We start from the raw sequence: 19,011 nt of genomic DNA on the forward strand, positions 1-19,011 counted from the left end.
CTCCTGGCCTCCTTGAGACCTTCGAGGCTGCAGCCTTGGTCACGCAACCGGGAATTTGTCCCAGAGGCTAAGGGCAGGAGATAAGCCCGGGGCAGGTCAGCAGTTCGAGCTTAACCAGGATGAGAGACAGGTGACCAGGTGCCCCCGTCCCAGCGGGCACCGTCTCCCCTGCCAGCCGTCGGGTCCGCCCTGAGCTGCCCCCAGCTCCTCACGGGTTAACCCCCCTTCGCCGCCCGCTCGCTTCCCGGTGCCAAAGTGGGTGTTGCTGGAATTTCTCTCTCCCTCTCCCGTAATGAGGGGGCTGAGCTGTCCCTCCGAGGAGGGGGCATGGTGTAGATAAAAGAGACGAAAAAACAGGGGGAGGTTTCCAAAAATAAAAGCGTCCGGCTCCCCTTCAGAAGGCTGCAGAGACGGGAGAAGGCGCGAAGGTGCAGCGGCGGTACGCGCCCGGCTGGAGACCAGCGGACGCCAGACTCGGGGCGCGCAGCCCGGCGACCGCTCACACCGCCCAGCCCTCGCCCCGGGAAGGCTGACTGGGAGCCCCTAGACTGGGAGAAGCGGGCCGCCGGCCGGGGAGCAGAGCGCGACCGCCGCAAGCTCCAGGGGTCGTTCTCCCACCCCGCTCGCGGCTCTCCAATCGCCCCCGGCGCCATGAGGCCCCCGACCACCCACCGCTGCCCCGGGCGCGCCCTACTGAACCCCTGCGCGGGCTTCCTGGCCCTCACCCTGGCTCTCTTCGTGGGCATGGGCCATGCTCAGAGGGACCCGGTGGGAAGATACGAGTTGGCTGGCAGGGACGCGAACCGGCTGCGGCGCCCCGGGGGCAGTCACCCTGCAGCGACTGCAGCCAAGGTGTACAGTCTGTTCCGAGAGCAGGACGCGCCAGTCCCGGGCTTGCCGCCCACGGAGCGGGCCCAACCCGGCTGGGGGAGTCCCCGGAGGCCCGCGGACGCTCTGACTAGGAGGCCGCCCCGCGCGCAGCAGCCGCGGCGAGCCCAGCCACCTGCGCAGACCTGGAGAAGCAGTCCCTCGGGCCAGCAGCAGCCCGCAGCCCGCGCCCGGGCCGCCCCGGCTCTCCCGCGCCTGGGAACCCTCCAGCGGCCCGGGGCTGCGCCCCCAACCCCTCCTCGAGGGCGGCTTACGGGGTGAGCACTGCAGAGAAAAGCCTGGGGGTCGGGGCGGGGTGGGGAGTGCGGAGGGAGCGAGGGCGGGTCTCCATGTGTTCATTAGTGGAAGGATGTGCAGGCGAGAGGAGAGGGCCCCGGGCTCGTGCCTTTGGTTCCTCCGGGACCAAGGCGGCCTCAGGACTGCAAGGAAAAGCACCGGGGTCCCCAAGCTGAGGCTCCGAGATCTGACCCACTTTTCAAAGAGTTGAGGGCAAAGAGAAACACCACCCTCACCCTTTCGTACCAGTTCGCCGAGACCTGACGTTAGATCTTTTCCCAAGGCGCCGTGCTTTGGGCTGCCCTCCGCTAACCCGCGCCCGCAGACTCCCGCCCGCAGCGCTGCGGGGATCCGAGAGGGAGCCCCGAGGGGGCAGCGGGGTGGGCTTTCCTGTCGCCTGAGGCCCCCAAAGTGTTGAACGGGCTCAGAGCGCAGGTAGGTGGACGTCGAGGCTCCAGAGTGCCAAGGCAGATGCATCTCCGGGAAGGGGGCTGGCCGCGAATCCTGAACTTGGCTACAAGTACACGAGCTGGGACTCAGGTCGGGCTGGGCCCGCGCGAGGCTGCTCCTGGGAGGGGGCATGGGCCGGAAGCCCGCTCGCGCTGTAGCTGTGGCACAGTGGGTCCGTAGGAGAGTGGGTCTGTGTGTGCGCCTGTGCAGCTAGGTGTCAGCGCGACTCGCGCAATCTGCAGGGGGACTGTCCCCCAGCCCGGCGATTTGCTTCCCCCCACCCAGCACCCCTGCTGCCCGCTGGGGGCGCCCTTGCAGCGTCGGGAAGCTCAGATACAACCCCGTACCCAGTCCGGGATCCCCATGGCTGAAGGGCACTTGGCCTTGTCTGGGTATGCCATGTGTCTCCAGAATGGCGGGCAAAGGGAGCCCGGCGCAGTGCGCGGCTGGAGGAGGGCAGGATGGGAAAGGCTGGGAAGGGCTCTGGCAGCCCTTTATGGCCTGGGCTCAATTTACCAGTTGATTTTAGTCCCAGTGCACATCAAGGACCCCAGTACCCTCAGCTCTACCCTGGAGGACGGTGCACCTGGTGGCCTTCTGCTCCAGGTTTTCCGTGGGTGCCGAACTCTTCCTGTTTCCTCAGGAGTGCCTCCCTTCATTCAGATCTCTGCTCAGACAGGTCTGCTGGGACTACTTCTGCCCCATCCTCTCTCCCTTCACACGCTCTACCTGTCTGCATTTCTGGTCTGGTCTCCCAGCCCACACCAATGTCAATTCTACAAAAACAGAGGCTTTGTTTTGTGTATTGTTGTGTTACTAGTGCCTAGAACAGTGCCTGCATACAGTCGATACTCCTTAAGTATCCTTTAAGCAAGTGAATGAACTCCCTGCTGCCCCAGGAAGACCCCGCTTAAAGCAGGCAGAGAGCAGACCCAGGCGCTGCCAAGCTGCTTACACACAGGATCAGTCAACAGGTGTTAATGGACCACGGGCTGTGTTTCAGTTTTTTCCTTTCCTGACATGTGCAAGTGAATGCGTGCTTCCTAAGAGCAAGTGTGCAGAACCTGGGACAGGGAATGGGGGTTCAGAGACAGAGGCATTGTTCCTGCCAAGAGAGCAGCTCCATAACTTAAAATGGAGTTGGGGAGATGAACAGATGTGTACCGGCGAACGTGCTTACTAGTAATGGCAGCTTCCTATTAAGCATAAGGAAATGGGACAGTTATGGCTGAGGAGCTGGAGCCCCTTGGGCTCGATGGGCAGTATGTGGGGAAGCAAGAGGAAGCAAGTGGAGGGACTTGGGTCCCAGGCGCAGCACTGCCCAAGGATGAGGGCTTCTCGTTGTTGACACTGGCCTAGGGGCAGGACGGCAGCCTGGTGTAGCGAAGCCATTGGCGTGAGGCTGGAGGCATAGGTTGGGCAGATTGTGGAGGAGCTTACAGCATAGGCATTTAGGTGTAAGCTGGGGGAAGGTAGAATAGTGGAGGCTGGGAGTGGAAGGGTGCACTATTAGAAGTTGTAAAATGAGGCGGGGATGTGCAAAGCAGATTGTTACCACAATAAAGCTGGTATGTGTGCACAGGGGTATAAGGACAAAGGCTGGGTGCCACCCCTAGGCACCTGTCATACACAGGTACACACATCGAAATCACATGTTTGGCTCCTCCCGCAGATTCTTTTCTGCAGCTTTGGTTAAGGGTGGGTTCCTCTGGCAGTCCACGCAACCACTCCAAGTGAGCCGAGTAGAGTCTTGTCCATCTGCTTTCTCTACGCAGGCCCATTCTGGCTAATGGCTTCTGGCCAGGCGGACCTCTCTGGCAATTGCCTAGTGGGCTGCTCAGGGCCAAGGGCCAAGTGCCACCTGCTGGTGAAGCTTGGAACTGCAGCACTACTATAAGCGATTGTTCATTCATTCAACAAATATTTGAAAAGCCTCCTGTATGCCAGGGACTTTGCTGGACCATGGAGATACAGCAGAGGCGAACACAGCCAGTGTCCTCACAGAACTTGCATGTAGTGCGGATTTACTGCACACAACGAATATTTATTAAGCATGGGTCAGGCACAGTGCTGGTGTGTGGGATACGTAGTAACCACAGCCGACACAGATCCGGCACTAATGGAATTTATGGTCCACAGGGGAGTTTTAAAGCCATTGTTTCACAGTATTCAGTCTTTCTTGAACTAACCTCACAGCCTAATACTTTCATATTTTCCTTGATCTTTTCCCTCTTGTTCTATTATTTTTAAAAAAATTTATACACTTGGGGCACCTGGGTGGCTCAGTGGGTTAAGCCTCTGCCTTCGGCTCAGGTCATGATCCCAGGGTCCTGGGATCGAGCCCCACATCGGGCTTTCTGCTCTGCAGGTAGCCTGCTTCCTCCTCTCTCTCTGCCTCTCTGCCTACTTGTGATCTCTGTCAGATAAATAAAGAAAAAATCTTAAAAAAAAAAATTTATACACTTGTAAAAATAGCAGGATTTCGTATTTTATCTATTTTAAAGTATTTTATATTATGAGGTTTTGTACAAACATATAAAAAAGTATTGGAAATAATATAACTAACAATCCAGAATTCTTCAAACCTTAATATTTTGGCATATTTTGCTTTTGATTTTTTTAGTTGAAAATCCCTCCATAAAGTTGCCTCTCTCTTCCCAGAGTTAACCGCTACCCTGAATTTACTCATCATTCCAAAGCATGTTTTTACACTATGACTACAGATGCATGCCTCCATAAAATACACAATATTGCTTTGCATATTTTAAACTCAGATAAGTGATACCATACTCTGTCATCCTCTTACAATTTGCTCTCTCCCTCCTCATTAGATTTTTGAGTTTAGCCACGTTAATATAATCAGCCCACATTTATTCATTTTAACTGTGGTATAGTATGCCACTGTCTGAATATACTACAGTTTATCTACCCTCCTGTTTTTGAACATTTAGATGATTTACTTTTTTTGTTGTTTGCTATTGCAAACAGTGCTTGACTCCTTTTTATACAGAAATAAATTCATTTTTCAAGGATACTTTGTATCACTATCATAGTTGAAAATAATACCACTTGTCATAAAATAGAAGGTAATTGTAGGAAAATTGAAATAAAAAGAAAATGTTGTCAAATTCTAGTCAGACACCCCTATCTTAGGAAGCTCAACGGTGTGGTGTATTCTTCCTCTGGAAAAGGGAGACTGGCATGTGTTGGGAGAAGGTCCTGGCATGGCGACCCAACCTCAGACAGATTTTTTTTTTTGACTGATCTAATCAGGCTAGAAAGATCACTGAAAAGGGGATTGCTTTCTCACCATGTGACTCACAGTGCTGAATGCTGTGGTTGTGGAAACCTAAAACCCCATTTCCTAGCCTGGGTGTGGCTCATCCATTATTTGGGAAACAGTGGATTAAGTGAAACAAAGTAGTATTAAATGTATACCACGTGTCAGGCATTGTGTTAGACACAAAGAGGGGTAAAAAAGAATTCTTAAGATAGTCAGGATGGGGACACATAGGACCAGTAACCTGGGACTGTTGGGACTAATGATTGCAGTGGATGGGGGATGGGGAAGGCAGAGGATAGATCAGGGGAGGTTTTCACAAAGGAGGTCACATTGGCTCTGGAAGTCTTGGAGTACACAAAGAATTTCAATCTGCAAAGAGAGGAAAGGCATTCTAGGCAGAGAGCAGTTTAAGCAAAGGCATCAAAATGTGTCCCTATGGGGTGCCTTTGCAGGACAACACATTCTGTAGCCTTGGAGGGTCATAGCCTTGGTTGTGGAAGGTTATAGAGACAGGGACAGGGGAATGGGGCAGTTGGACAGCACAGGCAGGTGGGGGCCTGGCCAGCTTCATAGAGGCCAATGGAGGACAGTTAGGAGCAGCCATTAACAAAGGGCCAGTATGATCATATCTGAGGTGGGCCAGCAGCTCTTCCAGGCTGTCCAACCCAAGGGCTGGACAGTGATGCTGGCTCCCGAGCAGATGTTTGCTGAGAGGAGTCACCTGGAAGGTTGGGCTCGTATGGTCTCATGGTGGTATGTTCCACGGAGTCAGAACCATCGAGTCGGATATGTCCCAGCTAGTCAGTTTCACTTGCTCTCTCTAGCTAGCCAGAGCCCGCTGAATGGTCATCGCCCAGCTGAATGGTCATCTTCCACTTCCTGGTCCTCTGCAAAAGATTCTAATATTGGCCTTGAAAGAACTCTCCTGAATCCCTCTCGAGGGCTCTTCCAGCCCCAGCCTGGCCGCCTTTGATTACAACCAGGTTCCCGAGACCCCTGAGGGCTCTACCACTGGCAGGCGGGAGGCCAGCTGCCACCTCCTCTAGTCAGCTACAAAGCTGTCCCGAGGGCATCTGGGGTGACAGCTGGCTCAGGCGGCCTCTTTGGGCTGGGCTCCACGCCATGACCTTCCAGCCAATTGGGCCCCTCTGTCTGTGCTTTCTGGGAGCTAACGGACCCTAGTTCTTAGAAAACTCCCAGGTATGAAGTCTGTTTCCTTTTGAAGACCTCCTAAGTCTCTAAGAGGACTTGTCACCACCACAAGGGGTAGTGACTTACAGAGGTGTGGGTAGTATACACACACCTTCCTCTAGTGTGCATACACAGAAAGCCCAGCTATGAGGACCAGCCCCTTCCTCAGAACCTGGTGACTTGGGCCCTGATCGTGAGGATGCTGTCACAGAGCCAGGAAGCCTCGGAAGGCAGCGGGCCAGAGAGGCTTTGAGGTGGCTGGTGGTGGCCCAGCTTTTGGCTGGGAGGACATTCCGGGAGCTCCCTGGGAGGCAGCTCCCCACAACTTTGGGCCACAGGGCTAGAAATGGGCTTCAGCTTTTCCAAGCTACAGGAATTTATTTTGAATGTTTTGTAAGGCTTCAAAAACCACACAAGTTTTGGGGTCCACTTAAATGTCAAATAAACTCGTAAACAAGACCAGATGCTCACTCTTCGGTCTACAGGGGTCAGAGGAGTGGCCCCTTCTCTGCACGCTGATCTTCCAGCTCATTCTCTGCTGCCCACTCAGCCTGATTCAGTGAGTGCTCCGTAGACAATTTCTGGTGGTAATAGTGGGGTCCACACAGCCAGGGCCAGGCCCGGGCCCTCAGAAGCCTTCCCTGGGGCTGACCCTTTTAGAGAAGTCACCCAGGTCCAGGCATGTGGGTCTCTAGTTGGAAAGCTGGGGCTGGCAAAAGCTGCTGGTGTTACAGGGGCCTCACAACACACCTGAAAACAAAGTCTGGGTGAGTTGGGAGAGTACCCCAGCAGTTCCTACCAACCAGTGTCTCCTGTGGGGCCCATAGTGCCAGCACCAGGGAGCAAGCTGGAGAAGGGCTGTCCCCATAAAGTAAATTCCATTCGCCTGCCCAGAGTGTGCTCCCTGTGCACAGCTTAACCCAAGTCCCCAGTTTCATCCTCCTGCCGGCCCATCACATGAAGCCCCTCTTAAATAGAAATTCTCCAACCCCAGCTCCCTCTGTCTCCCCTGCCCCACGCACCAGCCTGCCCAAGTGCAAGGCTCCTCCCGTGGACATCTGTGGGCAGGTGACACACATGCGCGTTTTCCAGCTTCCCTTCGAGAGTCAGTGTTTGTGGGGCAAAGGCCCACCGTGTGTATTTTTTTGGTGAGGGGCAGAGTAGGGATGGAGCATGACTTAGAGATGAGACAACTCAGGTTCGGACCCGGCTTTGGCACTACTCATTGTCGAGCCTCGGCCGGTCACTGAACCTCTCTGAAGTTGCTTTTTTCATCACCTGCGTCATCACTGTCATTAATCGGCCCAGGGAGTGCCTTCTTTGTGTTATGTATTCTCTCTCTCTCTCTCTCTCCCTCTCTCTCTCTCATTTAATCATGACAGCAGCCCAGCCAGGCAGGTGTTAATTCCCCGCATCATACTGATGGAGGGAGTGAGGTTGCGCTAGATCACACAGAAAATGGCCATCAGGACTCAGTGTGAGATCTGCGGGATTGCAAAGTTCTTGCCCCGGGGGCCACACGGACGCCCTAGAGCAGGTCTGGCCAGCATGGCAGTGTTCCCCGTGGCCCCGCCCATAGAGGGTGGCACCGTCCCAAGGGGCTCTCGGAATAGGACCTCTCTGAGCACCCTTGTGCTGACCCACTTTTGCTGACCCCACAGGAGGAATGTCTGCGGGGGACAGTGCTGCCCGGGTTGGACGACAGCGAACAGCACCAACCACTGTATCAAACGTGAGTGCCTCTGCCCCATCCACCCTTTTCTGCCCCGCTCCCTCGAGAATGGCCAGTTCCAGGGACTTCGGAACCTGGAGCAAAGGTGTCTTCCCCGTCTGCCTCTCCAGAATGGAGGCAATGGGTGGTGGAAGAGAGAAATTTAAAAGGCCTCCAGATGAAAACGACTTTCAGACAAAATTCCCCACTCGTGTTTTCAAAGCTTCCTGCATTCTCGTGCTGCTGCCCCACTGTGTTGCTGCCCCGCTCGCCCTGGCCATGGGGGCCCTTGGGCGCACACGCACCCTTGTGATCTGCAGCACAGACCTGACCCCGGAACCTCGCTTCTAGGGGCAGCATTCACGTCGCGTGCTGTGGGAACGCCCCCCCTGCCCTGGCTCCCAGCCCTGCCAGTCCTGGCCTCCATCAGGCCTCCTGCCGGCACGAGGCTCTCAGAGGAGGCTCCAGTCCCATGTCTGGAGCAGTCTTCCTCCCTCCTGGCTGGCCCCGATGAGAGCAAAGGGAGAGTCGTTATCGTAGCTCTGTAGAAGGCAAGGAGTGAGGCAGGAAGAGCCTAGACCTCCAAGCTCAAGCCTCTGTTCAGCGTACAGAGGCTGTGCCGGCAAGAGCCAAGGCCTCCAAAGCCTCACTTGTGCCAGGTACACTTTACAGGGCCTGAGGGGCAGCGACGACCACTATCCATTGGGCAAAGAAGGAAACTGAGGCACAGGCGGGTCACTTGTTCAAGGTCATGTGGACTGGAAATGGCAGGTTTTGAACTCAGGTAACCTGACTCCAGGGTCCCTCTTCTTAATCATTAGCCCCTGCGACCAGATAGCTCATCTGACCTGCTCTTCCCAGCTCTCACTTTCCACACCTGGGAGCCGGGACGGCCGCCCCGGCTAGCTCACAGCTGACGTCGCCTCTGTGCCCACCGCTGTGTTGAGCTCCTCACATACGTTACCCTCATCGAGGCTCTCAATAACCCTGTGGAGTGGGCATTTAGTGACCATTCCCACGTACAGATGAGGAAGCAGAGTCTTGGGTTGACTGGGACCCGCGGCCAAGGAAACGCTCTTCCGAGGCCTGGAGCCTGGGCTCGTTCCAGGCAGTTTGACTTCGGAGCCTCACATTCTTCTCTGTGGGGGTTTGTTCCCTCCCAACCCCAGCTGAGAGTGGGGCTTTCTAGACTTTGGAGTCCTTACAGGTGAAATCAGGTATTGGATCTCTCTCCACACCCCAGGCTCCTCTGGAGGCCTTGTCAGCTGCCCAGGCCCTTATGGCTGGCCCAGGAGCCCCACCTGACTGCCCCCTGCCACTACCTTCTGCAAGGCCCTAAGCCTGGCTGAAAGGACTCAGTCTCACCAGAGCCCCTTCCTGCCCAGCGACAAGCCCCAGGCCCTATTCAGTGTGTGGGCTTCGCGGCTAATGGCCTGGGTCTACGACAAGGCCGGCAGTGTTCGCAGCCCTGAGACAGGCCCTCGGCTCTGATTCTGAGGCCTCCCGAGAGGGGGTGGGATGGGGATGCTTCTGTTTCTGTGGAGATGGAGAAGCTCGCTCACCCAGCTCTTGGTTCTGCTTCAAACCCGGGGCCCTGACTCTCTTCCCGCCTGATGGTGAGGCTCAGGCATGAATCCTGGGTCTCTTGAAGGGTCCCCAGGTAGAGAAACCAAAACCCCCAACTCAAAAACCAACAGCAAAGCAGATCTTTCCCCTGAAAATTCCTTCCTTTCCAGGGAGCCTGGATGAGTGAGGCTCTCTGAGGACAGGCCCTCTGTGGCTGGTGGCAGAGACGGGGAAGACACCCGTCCTTCAAACTTAAAAAGATGAAGACAGTGTGGCTCGGGTGTCTGGCTTAAGGTCACAGACTTGTCAGAGGAGGATCAGAGACTCAAAATCAGCAGCAATCCTGGGCAGAGAAGTCAGGGGTGTGGGTAGCCAGGGGTTCGTGCTCAGCGGAAGCTCTGAGATTGGGTGCTGGAGCCTGGGCACGGGTGTATTTTTAAAGCACCGCAGGCAATTCGAGCAGGGCCTGAAGGCCCACTGAGCAGAGTTGGGTCAGTCATAAGAAGATCTGCCTTGGGGGCCCTACCTCAAATCTGGATGTTCCCCATGAATCCTCTAGGATCTTATTTAAAGTGCAGAGTCTGGGGCACCTGGGTGGCTCCGTCAGTGAAGCGTCTGCCTTCAGCTCAGGTCATGATCCCAGGGTCCTGGGATTGAGTCCCGCATCAGGCTCTTTGCTGGGGTGGGGAGGGGAGGCTGCTTCTCCCTCTGTCTGCCGCTCCCCCTGCTTGTGCGCTCGAGCTCGTGCTCTCTCTCTCTCTCTCTCTCTGACAAGTAAACAAATCAAATCTTTAACAAATTAGAAAAAAAAAATAAAGTGCAGATTCTGCTTCAGCAGGTCTGGGGCTCGCTGGAGAGTCTGAGTTTCTAACAAGTTCCCGGGGGCTGCTGCCGCTGCCGCTGGTGGGTCCGGGATGACACTTTGAGAAGCATAGCCTTGGGGCACTCTGGAGGACCTGGCAGGGGTTTGGGGTGCGAGATGGGGAGCCGGGTTGGTAGGTTCTAGTGAGCTTGGCTGAGAGGGCAGCTGAGATTGAAGCTGAAGCCAGAGCTTTGGAGGGGGCGGTCCCTCCCCAGCTGCCTGAGGGCTCTGGGCCTGGGCCCTGCTCCTGCCCGCCAGTGCAGGAGGTTCTCGGTTTCCTAACTTGTTCATGATTTTCCTGTGGTAGCGTCTGCCAGACTGGAGCTTTGACACTGGAAATTCAAGGTTGGGTGAGTCTGCACATTGTCAGAAGCAACGTGTGTGTGTGTACCCTTGTGCCCCAGCTGGGGGCTGCTCGAGCATGCTGCCAAATCCTGCTCTGGTCTGGGGGTGCTCAGCCCCCCTATTTCTCTCCCGGTCCTCTCGCCCTGCTAATCCCCCAGTCATCCCCCCTGACCCTGGCATGCAGCCTGGCAGCCCTCCTGGAGGAGTTGCCAGTGGGCATCACTTTCCCACTTGAAGTTGGCTTGCCCGGGCGAGGGCTGTGTGCACATTAGCTGGGCCCTCTGCTGTTTGCTTGTTGCTATTTTGCTGCTAAAGAGCCTAACGAGAACCACGTGGGCGGTGGGGTGTTGGCTCTGTAGAATGTGGGGCTTTTGGCTCCACACCCCGTCAGCTGGCTTTCCTGCTTCCCCCCGTGGTTAGTATCTTCCTCTCCCCTCCCCACAGCTGCCCTCCCAGCTGGAGCCAAGAGTGCCAAGGCTGGGGAAGGCTCGGGGCTCTTTCCCAGCACTTTTACACGTGTGGGGCGCCTCGTTGGCCAGCAGGAGAGGGGGGCTGTGTGACCTACCCCCACTGCCAAGAATGAAGTCTCGTCCCAGAATTGTGAGGAGACTCAGTCTGTCCCCAGGTCTCTGCCAGAAATCTGTGGATCTGACCCACTACTCATCTAGTGTGCCCCCTGGGACCCGCGGCCCCCTCTTACCTCCCCTCACAGACTTCTTGGTTGCTGTGACCTATCGGTCCATCTGCCTGGCAGGCCCCTTGCTTTGTCCCTGTCTGGTCCCTGGACCTCGGGGAACCACTGCCTCTGTGGACCGCCACTGTTGGAACCCCAACTCCTCACTCTACCTCGGCAAGGTCAGAAGTGGGGCTGTCATCTTTTCCTGTGGTCATGGCATCTGCCTTCCCTTCTGTGGCCTTGCCAGCTCTGCCACGGGGTTTATGTGTTTATGGATTTGTGGAGGCCGCAGCCGGGGGCCTGCCTGAAGCCCTTCCTGAGGGGGAGCTCTGGAGAGTGTGGGCTGACTGGATCCTGTTTATAGTTAGGGCTTTTGGGAGCCTGTCCAGCCTTCCCAGACTGGCTCACCCCCGTGGCCACCCCAACACACACACACACACACCACGCTTCGGGGGCTTCTGAAGGCTCACACTGGGGAAGAAGATTTGAAGAATTCTTTGATTGCTCATCTTTTCTGGGCCTAGATGCGCAGAGGCTATTGTGGGCAGGGCAGAGGGAATCCCGCAGCTGCTGTGGTGGGGGAAGGAAGTAGGGGGTGGGGCAGGAGGAGGGGAGTTAGCCCACCATCACCACCACCAAGTGGGAAGGCTCGAGGTTAAGAGTATGTGCTTTGGATTCTGGTGCCAAGTCCAAGGAGTTGTGGATCTGAATCCCAGCTCCGTGTCTTCAAGCAAGTGACTGGCTTTCTTCTAGAGCCTCATCCAGAAAATGAGTATAATCATCAATACAGTGTTGTTTTTGAGGATTAATAATAACACTGTAGCTATTACCATGGGTTGGGTCCTATTCAAAGGACTTGTTATTGCTAATTTTTAATCCTCACAATCCTCTAAACTACATTTGATCTTTCCCATTTACGAATGAGGTTTGTCCAAGTCTCGCCTCCAGGAAGTCAGCAGAGCCTGGATGTGAGTCCAGGGAGCCTGGCTCTGGAGTCCCAGGCTCATGCTCCCGATTAATGGGCAAGTCTGTGTAGAGAGCCTGGCCCTTGGTAAGTTTAGCTGTCATCTTCATCCACGTCCAGGAGACGGTCCTGACTACCTGGGTTTACATGCAAGCCCCACCACTTAGCTATGTGGCCCCGGGCAAGATGCTCACGCTCTCTGTGTCTCAGTTTCCTCACCTGTAAAGTGTGCCTGGTGTTAGTCTCTATCTCACAGAGTTGTAAGAGACAAATGAGATAACTTGGGTTAGAGGTTTAGTTCAAGGTCTGGTATGATGTCTGTGCTCCATATGGGTTTGGTCTTGATGCTGCGGGAAGGGGCTGTGTCACATGGCCCTGGGCACGCCGCAATGGCAGGTGCTCATTGGACACAAGGGAAACAGTAAGCACGTACTCAATAATGCAGGGCCTATCCCAGGACTATGCCGAGAGGTCCCATTTTGCTGCCTCACTTCTATCAGCCCTTCCAGAAAACTCAGGAGATCCTGGAGTGGGCCTTGTCATCTGTCCCTGCCTTCTTGGTTCAGAGCCTCTGTGGGCATGGTGGCTCTTGTTCTGGTCCACATCTCAGTGCAATGAGGACCCCTTCCCCCTAATGTGGCCCCACCCATCCCGTCTCTGTAATGACTCCAGCTCACTGGGCAAAACTATGGCCGGGGGCATAAGAGCCCCAACTTTGGAGCCAGACCCGTTGGGTTCAAGCCCTTTCTCTATCACTTAATAGTGTGGTGACCTCAGGCAAGCCGCTTGGCTGCGCTCAGCCTCAGTTCCTCTACATGCGGAATGGGGATAGGAATGGCACCCATCATTGTTATAAGAAAAAAGAGAAGCCAGACATGTAAAGAAGTTAGCCCAAGGCCTCACAGTGGTAAATGCTGAGCAAATGTTAGGGATCCCGCGGCAGGGGTGGGATCTTCACCGACTGGTCAGGAATGGCCAGGAGCCAGAGTCTGGAGCCTCCGGGCTTCTGGTCTCCGGAAGAACCATCCCCTGAGACTCCGTAGTCGGCAGGCAGTGGAGGAGAGCAAGGTGAGGGGCAGCAAAGGGGGATAATCACGTGACCCCTGTGGGGACCCACCCCCAACACAACGGCTGTCGTCCTACAAGAGACCTTCATCTCTATCCCCACCATGGCAGCTCTCTCCCCACCAGGGCAGCTAGCTGCGACTCTCCTGGCCAGCAGGCGCATGCCCCCAAGGCTCTTTGCTCAAAGAAGCATTTAGGAGGTGTCCTTATCCAGGGATCCTGAAGCCAGGTGCTGTGTCCTGTGGACACCAGGGGAGTGCCTACTTGGCAAATGTTCAGTAAAGGACTGAGAAGGTACAAGCTCACGTGGGTGGCCTGGTAGTTTCCTTCCTCCATCCCCAGCCTCCTCTTCTTGCCTCCTTCGCTGACATCTCCCTTTCAACCCAACATCTACATGTTGGGCTTCTCCAAGACCCTGCAGATCTCCCAAATTTCCCATGCGAAGAGAGGGGCCATGGGAGCCAAGCCAAGCGTTAATTGTCCCTTATTATCGAGCAGTCGTAGGCACCATCCACAACAGCAATTATAGCCACACTCTGTGACAGGGACCGCACGAAGCATTTCAACCCCCTTCACCCCATGAGGGGTCATTGTGTGATTCTCTGCTGTGCCCCGCTTCCATGTCCCTGGCTGCTGCTGGTCCTCTACCCAACGACTAAACATTAGGTTTCCCACGACTGCATCCTGGGTCCTCTTCTTTCTCACCGCACTGCTTCTGAGATGATCTGATGTCTTCCCATGGATGGAAGCCTTCTCTCTGAGCTGACGACTCCCAGATTTATATATATCTTCAGCCAGACCTCTCTTCTGACCTCCAGCCTCCTTCATCGGGTGCCTACTCGGCATCAGTCTGCTCTCAATGCTCCCCAGACATCCCTAGCCTTAACTCGTCCAAAACAAGCTCATGGTTTCCTTCTCTCTGTGCCAGGTACCTTGCCTGTTATCCGACCTGTTAAAAGGCATCCCCATCTATGAGAAGGCTCTGCTGGCCTCAGACGCCTAGGGGCCATCCAGGACACCTTCCTCGCCAGGCTCTTCCTCTTCGTTTTACTTCCTACGTCTCCTAGGAGCATGTTTGCTGCTCTCTGCTTCCCCGGCTGCCTCTCCCGTTGAAGGCACCAGCGTGGGCACCTGGGTGATGGCCACAACCAGCTGCCTGCTCTCCCCACTCTCTGGTTCTCTCTCTCTCTACGCATCATATCGTGACCCATCTCTGTTCCCTCCTTCGCGCTGCCAGGCACCCAGCCTCATCTCCCAGAACCTCCTCGCCCACCCAATGCAGCCTGGGTTCCTTGAATACACTTCCCCTGGGTGCTGGGGCAGACTGCTGTTTGCTTTCCTTCCTCTCTTTATGGGGCTGGCTCCCTGTCCTGTTTCCCATTCTGTTTCAAGTTCCCCTCCTCAGAGGAGCTCCCCTGACCACTTTTTCGGGGCTTCCCCACATCAGCCTTGTGATTCTGGATCCTGACCCCCGAATCTTTCTTCCTTCGTAACCCATACCTCCATTTCGGTTCTTCTTACTTGTTTGCTTGTTCTGTGACCATCTCTCTAAGTTGGAAGCTCTATGAAGAAAAGGACAATGTCTGTCTTGCCTTCCATCCTGGGTCAAGCGTAAATGTTGAATGCGTGAGCATGTTCTAGATGACACTGTGGCTCACGGAGGTGAAAGGACTTGCCCACAGTCACACAGAATTTAAACAGAGGTCTCTTGGATCACAAGGTTGTTCTCTCCTCTGTGCTTTTGCCCCGGCCTTGGTTGAGTAGTGAGCGAGAGTGATGTCTTCCCTACCTCCTGATCTTCCCGGGGATCTGGTACTGCCACAGAAGGGCTTGGGGCTCCAAGTGAGCCACAGAACTGTCTTTCTTGCCCTAGAACTGCCTGCCTAGAAAAGGCTGGTTCCTGGGCTCCTCCCTGACAGAGGCGGCCCTGGGACCCCATCCCATCTTTCTCTAGTCTCCAGAGGCCCCCTCTGCCTCTGACACCTCCAAAGCCCTACCTCTGTCCAGACAAGCGCTCCCCCCACCCCCCGCCCTTGGGGCTATGGGGATAGCCAGGTTAACTCTTCTGCTTTCAGGCAGGAGCTGGAGACAAATCTGGGCCTCAGCCCTGGGCCAGGAGCCCTGCCCAGTGGTCTCCCCGCCCCATGCCTGCCAGAGCCGGTGGGAATTGGGACTGCTCTCTGCCCTTGGCCTCCTGCCCCCGACTGGCCCAGCATTGTGGCATTTGTTAATGCAATTAGCAGGGCGGTCCATGCTGAGGGGCTGGGGGCCAAGGGCTGACTCACACCCCCCCTTCCTCCCCTCTGGCCGCCAAACAGTAGAGGCCCGCTTGGCCTGCCAGACGGCGTCTGCAGAGAGCACACGAGGGGCCAAGAAACGGCATCTTTCTCTCATTAGAGGCTTTTATGTGAACACAACTGCTATTTTGGAGCCGGGTGCTTGGCTGGCCCCTGAGCCCCGGTGCCGTTTCCAGCCATCCCAAGCTATAGTCCCAGCACAGCTGTGGCGGGAGCAGGGCGAGTGCTTGAGGACCTGGCTTCTCCCCCAGCCTGGGGCTCAGGGCCCATCTCGGGGCCTGGAGACACGGCCCCTGGGCAAAGCCCATGTGTGGAGGACGGGTCCGGGTGGATTCTGAAGACACGTATGTGGGGACCAGACAGGGATCCCTCTGGGATCTCTGACATCAGGTCCCTTTCTGCAGAAACCAAAGGTCAAGGCAAAACTGCTGAAGGCCTAAGTGGACGCCCCACCCCTGTGAGAGGGTTCCAGGGCTAACCAAAACCTCTGGGAGGGGGCTAAGGTGGGGTGCCGAAGGCAGGGCTGAGAGAAATACTGAGGGTGAATAGGAGACTGTCTTGTCTGCAAAGGCCTCTGGGTGTGGGAGAGGACAGTCCTCAACCCGAGGGAGGGATCGTTGACTCAGTGGGTAGGGTCTTTGTGTCCCACGGACACAGATTATAGGAAAGATGGAGATTTCGTCTAGGGAGCAGCTGAGCTTCCAGTGTGGGGGTGCTGGGCCCAGAGCCTGATCTGGAGCTAAGGTTCATCTCCCAGACAAGAGGGGAAGGTGCTGGAGGTCTTAGAGGAGGCAGAGGGTTAAGAGACCCGTCTTGAAGTCAGTGCCTCATCTAATTGGTCACAGGTGAGGGAGACGGTGCCTCTGGGCAATGGGGTGGAGAGGGAACTGGCCATATCCAGAGCCTGAAAAGCAGCCCTGCCCCTGCACAACAGGGCTGGGTCCATCCCTTTAACCAGGACCTATACTGACATTGCCTTGCCCTGGGAAAAGTGTGGGGAAAGGGATGTCCAGAGGCCAACTCGCCTCTGCCGCTGGGAGATGGGAGATAGGTGGTGGTTTTTCTTAAAGCTTTGCAGGGCTGCCCAATAGAACTTTCTGTGCTGATGGAAACATTCCTTAGCTTGCTGTTCAACATGGTAGCCATGAGCCCCATGTGGCTAATGTGGCTGAGGAACTGAATTTTACATTTTATTTGATTTTAATCAGTTACGTTTTATTTTTTAAGATTTTTTAATTTATTGGACAGAGAGAGACACAGCGAGAGAGGGAACACAAGCAGGGGGAGTGGGAGAGGGAGAAGCAGGCCTCCTACCAAGCAGGGAACCCGACATGGGGCTCGATCCCAGGACCCTAGGATCATGACCTGAGCCGAAGTCCAATGCCTAATGACTGAGCCACCCAGGAGCCCCCAGTTTCATTTTGAATAGCCTCCTACAGCTTGTGGCAACAGCATAAGACTGGAGTGTATCACTAGCATTCTCTTTTATAACGTTTACAGACATGACTTCTGCAAAATGTCCTAAAATAAGACAATTAAGCACAAAGCATTTGTCCCTATTATGGACAAAAGGCAGTTAAGATCTAAACCCCCAGATGTCAGCAAAAAGAAAGCATCAGCATGTTGACATTAACCTAATAGGTAGACAGATACGTGACCAAAGCCCAAAGCCCAGATCGGCATGACTCGGCACATCCTGAGGAAGTTCCACAGAAGAGCTTATAACCCCTAAACTTAGAAACTCTGGGGGCAACCCTCTCAGGCCCCCTCCCTCTCTGGCAGATTTCTACTCTTGCTCAATAAATGTTGCTTTGCTCCCCACCAAAAAAACCCCAAAAACCAAAAAAACAAAACTATAGTGCATCAAAGAGTCTTGGAGAACACAATGTCCTTCCATAGCCACAATCTCTCTTGCGTCTCACATAACTCTTTAAGGCAGGAATTTTCAACCCCATTTTATAGATGAGATCATGGAGGCAGCAGTTCAAGGTCACATGGTAGGGATGTGCCTGAGCTGGGGTCAAACCAGATCCTTCTGACTCCCAGTGTCATGTTCTTTCTGCTACCAAGTAGCTGATCGAAGAAGCTCTGAGCTGGTGGAGGGAGCAGGCCACACGGTGAGAGCTATTTCCAGAATCTCTCCGGGGCCTGCCCCTTCTGAGTTTGGTCTCCTCCCAGAGGCAGGGGTTTGTGTGGAAAATCTGAGTAAATCTCTGCTGGACTGTTTTGGAGCTAAGTGAAGGTAGCAGGGGCACAGCCAGAAGGTGGGGTGGGATAGGGGGGTTGGAGGGAACGATGCCTTCTATTTCTTACTTTCAAAGCAATTTCGGGAGTTTTCTTTTTATTCCTCTCTCTTTTGGCATCCCGCTAACTGCCCAGAGCTGAACTCCCAAGGCTGAAACTTTCCACATGTCCAATCCTCAGTGAGGAGGAGAGTGCCAGGAGAGTGTGGAAAAGCCAGGGTTCAGGAGGAGCCCAGCTTATGAATGGCTAAGGGCTGGCATGGGCGAGTGAGCCCAGGGAGGCCAGTACAGACTTGCTTGCTGGTTGTCTGAGGATGGCGGCCTCTAGTTGGCAGGGGGCAGTGGGGGGCGGTGGGGGGGTGTGTGTGCCCTCGATGGCTAAGCATGGGCGTCAGGGCATCCTCCTCCATAACCCCTTACCAATACTCAGTCAATGAATACTCACTAAAGCTACATACCCCATCCTGGGTTTGATTTCTCAAGTATATGGCATGATCTCTGCTCTCACGGGAAAATGGGAGAGATGGCGTTCGGAGAGCAAAAGATGAAGACTTCCCTGCTGGCTGTGGCTGGGAGTTTTCTCTCTTAAAATTCTCATCGCTGCCTCTTCTGGGGGCCTCAGCATTTCCCCCTTTTGTTTTATGCAGCGGCCCCTGCCATCGGCCATTCTGACATGGATGGTTTCCTTTCTGATACTTCAGCTCTGAAATTTGCACTCATTTGACAGGAAGGTTTTGCTTCAGTCCCCTTTCAACAAGAGACCACATGACCACTAGGGCCGAAGGGTCCCAAACTTTTGGGTTGCCGGCTCCTGTAAAGTACCCCCAGACACCACAGCTACCAAACTACGGTCGGCAGCTTTTCATTCTGCCAAGCGAGGATGTTAGAAACACACACTACCATTTGCCATCTCTTTTAATTTAAAAAGCGAATACCAAAAAAGGTTAGAAAAGACACACGATGTCAAAGCAAAGGATGCTTTTTAAATGGGAAAAAAAGAGCATTACACAAAAAGTCAGGAAACGTTTTATACTCTTTATAGCAGACCAGTAAGAACTGTTGTAAGAATGGACCCTTGGACAGATGGACACCAGGAACCGCCACTTTGAGCCATCTGGGGGTGATAAATGGTTGACCCAGAAAGGTTATCTTCCCTAAGTAGGTTTTGTCCATCAACGTATTGGACTGGCTTGG

At 54.8% G+C, this 19,011-nt stretch overlaps 1 protein-coding gene across 1 annotated transcript in view; it reads left to right on the forward strand.

Moving 5' to 3' along the window:
• Nucleotides 1-365: 365 nt before the first annotated feature.
• The window catches only part of LTBP2 (latent transforming growth factor beta binding protein 2), a 100,702-nt gene continuing 82,056 nt past the window's right edge, over nucleotides 366-19,011 (forward strand). The window contains exons 1-2 of the mRNA XM_059373746.1: nucleotides 366-1,145; nucleotides 7,750-7,820. Of these exons, the coding sequence (XP_059229729.1) occupies nucleotides 652-1,145; nucleotides 7,750-7,820 (565 nt within the window). The 5' untranslated portion in view covers nucleotides 366-651. The remainder of the gene's footprint in view (nucleotides 1,146-7,749; nucleotides 7,821-19,011) is intronic.

Source organism: Mustela nigripes, chromosome 13 (assembly GCF_022355385.1).
Source record: "Mustela nigripes isolate SB6536 chromosome 13, MUSNIG.SB6536, whole genome shotgun sequence".
Classification (NCBI taxonomy): Eukaryota; Metazoa; Chordata; class Mammalia; order Carnivora; family Mustelidae; genus Mustela; species Mustela nigripes.